Source organism: Polyodon spathula, chromosome 39 (genome assembly GCF_017654505.1).
Source record: "Polyodon spathula isolate WHYD16114869_AA chromosome 39, ASM1765450v1, whole genome shotgun sequence".
Lineage (NCBI taxonomy): Eukaryota > Metazoa > Chordata > Actinopteri > Acipenseriformes > Polyodontidae > Polyodon > Polyodon spathula.
This window is the reverse complement of record NC_054572.1, coordinates 146,864-153,539: the sequence shown is the minus strand read 5'-3', so window position 1 is coordinate 153,539 and position 6,676 is coordinate 146,864. Positions and strand designations below refer to the sequence as shown.

General features: G+C 39.5%; 2 protein-coding genes across 2 annotated transcripts in view; both read right to left on the bottom strand.

The window, feature by feature from the left end:
- Window positions 1-311: 311 nt before the first annotated feature.
- The window catches only part of LOC121304775 (pepsin A-like), a 14,138-nt gene continuing 7,773 nt past the window's right edge, over window positions 312-6,676 (bottom strand). Inside the window, exons 9-10 of the mRNA XM_041236167.1 lie at window position 6,144; window positions 312-391 (exon numbers count right to left, since the gene is read on the bottom strand). Of these exons, the coding sequence (XP_041092101.1) occupies window positions 312-391; window position 6,144 (81 nt within the window). The remainder of the gene's footprint in view (window positions 392-6,143; window positions 6,145-6,676) is intronic.
- LOC121304741 (pepsin A-like) lies at window positions 909-3,812 on the bottom strand. Its single transcript, XM_041236112.1, has 8 exons — window positions 3,757-3,812; window positions 3,205-3,355; window positions 2,929-3,046; window positions 2,621-2,739; window positions 2,158-2,357; window positions 1,931-2,053; window positions 1,480-1,624; window positions 909-1,028 (listed from the first exon to the last, which is right to left on the bottom strand). Exons 1-8 carry the CDS (start codon window positions 3,810-3,812, stop codon window positions 909-911), a joined length of 1,032 nt encoding a protein of 343 aa, XP_041092046.1.

Below are 6,676 nucleotides of genomic sequence, written 5' to 3'. Positions count from 1 at the left end.
GCTTTATTGTTTGTTTAAACAGAACGTGGACACAATTCCTAAAAAAGCAGTGACAATAAAGATCTAGCACTATGAATCAGAAAATAAACCACATTTAATGCATATTAATATAGCAGTACAACCATCCTTCAAACTGCAGAACATCATGCTAAGTAGATTTTGTAAATGTAAGACATGGGTAAGTGTAACTAGATAGGAATTCATGCACCTGGTCAGTATTTCAAAGCGTGTTCCTACAATGAAAAGTTTGTCATTTGTGTCTCCTTTTCGATTGTGAATCCTGTCTCAAGCCTAAGCCAGGAGGTGATGAGTTAAGGGAACTGCACTGCCTTGGCTAGCCCCACTCGGTTGTTACCTCTATCAAAGATAGAATAGTACTCCCTCATGAAAACTTCTCCCAGGATCCAGAAAGGTTCCCTAGTATCAGTGATGCCGCTTTTGCATAATCCACCACTGACCTGTTATATGGACCAATAAAACAAAAGACATTGTAAGCAGATAGTTTCAATGCATCAGCACTGCGGCTGACTCCTATCTTGTATGCATGCCATTATGATCCATTACAGATTTGTTCCAGTTACTTGAGCTTTGATTAGTAGTACCATTATGAAACTCATACGTTTGCCAGCTGTTCCTATGACATCATTGGTTGTTCCCATTTGGGGGTCTTTATTTTTAAATTAATAAAATTCCCCAGTAAAGCCTTACATTTCTTGAATGCATTTATTTTAAGTCCAGAATGTAGACATCCCACAGCTACCACCACATGTAAAGGTTCAGCTCCCCCAGCCTTTGCACAGAAGATGTCAGGGATTGAAACAAAGCTCCAAAGCACCTTCAGCCAAGCTGTTAGGAGCTCCATATATTCTCCTGGTCTTTCTACATCTCTTCCCTTGTTACAGCCCCCTTTACAGTATAATGAAACATACCGGCATCGTGTAAGCATACGAAGGCATAGGAAAGTCCAATCCATTGATGGTGAAGACCACGTCAGGCATCTTATCTAGGCTATCACAGCTGACAGCATACTATAATAATGAGAAGCGGAGAAAGTCAATCCACAAAATAAATAGGTCACCTAGATTTCAGCATTGGGGACAGTGCAGCAGTACGCCAGTATGTCACATCATGCTTATAAACACATTGGAGGTTCAGGTCACTTCACCGTCTGCTTTACTTGTCTCTACCTTCAACTTTGTATTCAGATAATGTTGGTTTGCATTTTCTGAACTGAACTGCAATGGTTTCAGCTTGCTGCTGGCTCAGTGTATTGAAGAGAGCATTTTCGCACTGCAGATATTTGATCAGCATTTCTCTGCAGTTATAGAGGAAAGGTTCTCGATGTTGGATACATTTATAGCTGGTCAATGCTCTGTTCCATTTTAAGTAAGAAGCAAGCCTCTCAAGCTCTGTTTATGCTAAGAATGTTAATCATCAGATTAAATATTGGGTAGGAATCTTAGTGTGGGGTATAGTTACCATTCCATTGGATTGCAGTGAAAGCCCGGCAAGTTTCAGAATGCTGCTGATCGCATCACTACTGCCACATAGAGGAGAGGTTCCAGTATCGAAGATAGCCTCGCAGCCAGAGCTGCAGGCAACAACTTGCCCATTGATCTTCACACTGCAATGGGGAGAAATAAGAAGCTGTTTATACCAGGCCAGGGTGTTGTCTGGAGTTGTCCTTCTCCGAAGAGGTTATATTTAAAAACTCAGACTGAATCTGGAGACGAGGAGCAGGTTAATGGTGGTAACTGTAAGTGGACAGACAGCTATAAACATGTGGGTCATTCTGTAGGACAATAAAAATAGTTTGTTGTGCAGAAGAGGATTTAATGCTTTTAATTGGCGACCAAGAGATTTTTTTTCTTATAGACAAAGTTCCTCAAAGTCCAGCATGTACTTTGAATCATAACAGTAAACAACTTGCCTGTCCAGATTGACCTGCCAGTAGCTTTGGCTGGTGACGGGAACCCATTGGATCGCTCCAGTGTAATAGGAAGGGTCAACCCCACCAAAGGTCAGTACAGCCTGGGGGCCGGTAGAGGGGATTCTAAAACAAGAAGGGGAAAGAAGCAACACATTAGGTTAAAAGGGATGCGTCTCCCTCTCTGTGATTGAGAGTAACCTGGCTAATCAAGCCCAACTTGTTTTTACCTGTTTAGATAGAAGGAGAAGAGGTCCTGGGACACCAGGTGTTGGCTCATCATGTTGTCAAAGAGGGGGGTAGCTTCAGCCGAAGCAATGGAGGGGTAAGCCAAGCCAACGATCCCATCGAAGGGTGCGTAATAAAATGCATTTCCGGGTTCTGAAACGCTCAACCCGAACTCCTGCTTAGGCACTACAATGTCAGCCACCTAAAATTGTTTGGGATTACATAATCAGAACAAGAAGTGTGAAGGATTGGGGGTTGCAATCTTCACTGTTTCAGCTGAAATAATGATAAAAAAAAAACACTTGGTTCCGGGTAGAAAACACAGTTCTATTTATTTCAGTAAGTAGGTTACATCAGTCGTCACAATCTACTACTGTTTAAATCATTAAAGCTGACCCTCAGGGCCATCTAGGAATGGGACCTGGCTGATTATCTATAATGAAGTAGGCTATGGTAAATACTAACCTTTATAGTGTCATAGCCTAGAATGCCATTCATGCTGCCTGAACTATACACAATGTAGAACACCCTGTCAGTCGCCTGGAAGGTAGAGGATGCATTTGGAGCAAAGGTGGGGTGGTTTCCTTAAAAGGAAAAAAAAAAATGTATTGAATCTGGATTGTCAAACTCTTTTAATAGATTTTTACATTTATAATAACTGGTGCATACAAAAGAAAATCAAAGACAGATGCACAATCATTTTTATGGGGTGGTGGGGGGGAGGGGAGTATGGAATCAAAATAAAACAATTTTATTTGTAGATGACCACTCACTGCAGGCAGGACTCTGGCAGTTTATGGAGGGAAGCCAGAGGTTTGAGGAGCCTGTATCAAAGAGCACCTTGAAGCTTTGAGGTGGAGTCCCAATGCTGATTATTCCATAGTACATTGACTGCAAAGGCAAAAAAGAAAAAAGAACCGGCATTGCTCAGCTGCAGCAAACACACTTAAAGCTTCGACCCTGTGCATGCTTCTCTTGATTATTACTGTTATCCTGCATATTTGAATTGACACCTGAATCACTAGTCTTGCGAGGAGGTCATCACTTACGTCAAAGTTGCTGATGAGCATCTCATTGCTGCCGGAGGGAATGGTGCTGTATTTGCTGATGGGAATGATGGGGTTTTCCTGCAGGAATTCCTCCAGCAATCCTTCTTCCTCTAGACGCTCCCGGATAGATTTCCCTTTCTGAAGGTACACCCTAAAAGAAAACAGAGGTGCATTTCAATTCTCCAAACTCTAACAGTAATTAAAGCCATGTTGCTGTAAGTGGATCTGGTGAGGGTTAAAAGTACCCTTGGAGTAACAGGATTAAGAAGGTCTTGGTTTAAAAAAATCTTTCTGACGTTCTGGTATGAAAAAACTTATCTCCAAAAGTGTTGATTACAATATTCCATCACAGCCCTGAAGTATATATATATATATATATATATATATATATATATATATATATATATATATATATATATATATATATATATATATGTGTGTGTGTTTGTGTGTGTGTGTGTGTGTGTGTGTGTGTGTGTGTGTGTGTATAGTACCTCCACTAAGCACACTTTCCCTTGACAAAGGTATGGCCAGCTTTGCAATGTCACTTACTTGGTAAAACAGTGGGCGATTGAAAGCAAAGCTGCAAAGACAATCAGAAGCTTCATCCTGGCAGTCCGGTGGTCACTCGACTCACTCTGTGTCCAAGGGGCTTTCATCACCCTTTATAGACCAGCCTTGGCTGACCTTGGACATTATCTCTGCAGGCTTGATAGTGAAAATATAAACACCCGTACGGACTAAGTTAAAACTCAGCATTTTCCTATCATACTCAACTCATTCTTTCAAATTCCTTCAATGTCACCGTGGTGTTTACACATGCTAAAAGCTTTTTTAATTTGGCTTTTTATTTGTTTCTTTTTTTTTTATCTAAAAAGATTTGGCTCTATTTTTTTTTTTTCGGTAGAACATTTAATGTTAGGTAAATATCCAGTTATTGGAATTTGTAACAGCATGGCTGTGCTTGTTATCATAACATTTAAAACGTCCTTAATGAACTGTGCTACGGTATACTATAGTAAAAAACATAGGAAATGGTTCTTAAGCAGAGTGAAAGCAATTCATTCATAAATAATAAATACATGCATAATTAAAGGGGTAAACTATTGTACATGCTTAATTTAATCAATAATGTACAACAGCTGTGCATAATAAGGTCGTAATTGTATTGAGGGTTTCTGGTGATATATAAATCACAAAAGCGCGAGAGGGTACAGGACAATTATCATTCATCATGTGCTCTATTATAATAAAAATAAACTCTGAAATCTATGCAATAGGTAAAGCGTTACCATTGTGGTAAATTAAAACATTCTGGATGTAAAAGATTTTGCTTGAATCACTCTTCATCGACACTACAACTCAGCCATGTTTCAACAGTTTGTAATTTCACAAAACAAGGGTGCAAATCGCCCTTTGTCATCAGAAGCCCTCATAAATCTGGCTTACAGCTGCTATTTTGGTCAAAGAAATGTTACTTCTTAACCTCATTACAGTATTGTTAAAAAATATAATAGTTCATACAATAGTTCAACTTCGAATTCACGTATAAGGAAGAGTCAACAAGATCCTTTACCGGGGCTCCCGAGTGGTGTGTCCAGTAAAGGCAGTCCGTCCGGAGTGCAGGATGCTCCCTATAGCTTGGAGATCACCGGTACGAATCCAAGCTGTGCCACTGTCGACCTTGGATGGGAGTTCCCAGGGGGCGGCGCATAATTGGCTGCCCAGGTGGGGTAGGTGTTAGGTCAGCTGGGGAGTCCTTGACTTCTTAACTGTAACACTGTATATTAAGACACTGCTTATTAACGGTCTCTAAATAGGTAATAGATGCTTAATAACTATGTTATAGAGTATTAATAAAGCATTATAGATGGTTTATAACCATGCAATAGCCATAGACGGAATTATGTTTAAACATCCCAAAGTACAATAGGTAGCTAAAAACTTCCCTTTTATTAACCTGTAATTTTGTTTATTCCGGCCCGCTCAAAAACAGGCACCCAGCTAATGTTCCCAGTAAAATAGGATGAGTTGATTCCACGAAACTGCACTTCACTCCCATCGTGTCCATTTCTAAAGGAATTTTATGTAAAAGATTAATGCGTTTGCATATCAATAAAGATCAGTTGTTACTTGTAATATTAACACAGTAAAAATGGTAAATGCAATCACCTAAAGACTAGACCAAAGTACAATGAGGTAGCATCAGTGGTGTAGTGGAGGCGGAACACCTCGGAACAGCGTTCCAGAACTCTTTCTTATGGGCAGCTGTGGTGTAGTCAAGCCGGAACATGCATAACACTCAGGCAAGCTAAGTTACAGGACTCACATCTCCCGCACAACTGTCTGATCCAGTCAGTGCTGTAGTCCTCTTCATGCCATGAAAAGAGCATGAGGTACTTCTTCTATTACAAACTACTTCTTTAAGAAGACTAACAATGCTGACGAAAATGACAGCAGCACTGCTTCGACTCCGACGGTGGACACAAATACAAATGAAGCTCTTCCCAGAAGTGAAGACAGTGATAGTGACAGTGAACCGCAGAGATAGTGCTTCAAAAGGTGATGCAAATTCGTATAATAATAATTCTTGTTGAAGAAAATCTATATTTTAGTGGCATTCCGGTAGCTTCAGATATAGGACTACACCTTAATTCTGCTCTGAAGGGATTGATGTCTTTCTTGAGGTTTTATGCCCAAGTTTTGTAATGTGGAACATTTTGCTGGATTTGTGCTAGGTAATATTTGTTAACACTTTCCTTGAAAACTTTTTTTATGCTCACTGAAGTGACCCTGTCTAACTAAATCAAAAAGAAATTACATAACATTTGAAATGCAAAACCATATACATATTAATATAGATGATTGACGTTTGAAGGGGCAAGATCCTTGACACAAGCTTTGTTTGAAAGACGTTTGAGTCCCAGATTCTGAATGACCCTTTACTTTTTACTGGAGACTCCTCTGACAGACTAACCAAGAGGTTTATAGCTGTTTCCATGGGTACACAACATCTACAGGTTCTCCATAATGTTTATATCACACGTGTACTCATTTTACAGGCTATATTTTCAAAGAGGTCAAACATCTTAGTTTTACAAAACCAGAACCAAACATCTGTGTTTTATATTTCAAGTTATTTTAACTGCTCTCAAGACGTTTCGTTTCTCATTCTGTAACATTAACAGAACATTAACGAGAGTAAGGGTTTGATCAGAGACGGATAGACTTGCTCCAGGGGGGAGCCTTTACTGTGACGGTAGCTTACCTTAATTGATCAAACATATACAGCTTGCAAACACAATATGGCTAATATGTTTGCTAAGGTAATTAATGGTCATTTTAACTTCAGTACTAACTGCATCTCAACATTCATGTCCCCGTCGTGTTTAAAAAGCTGAATAAGTTTCATAGGCCTTCTTTTTTTATTTAGTTGTGTGGTCTATTTTTTATTATTATAATGTTTTACTTG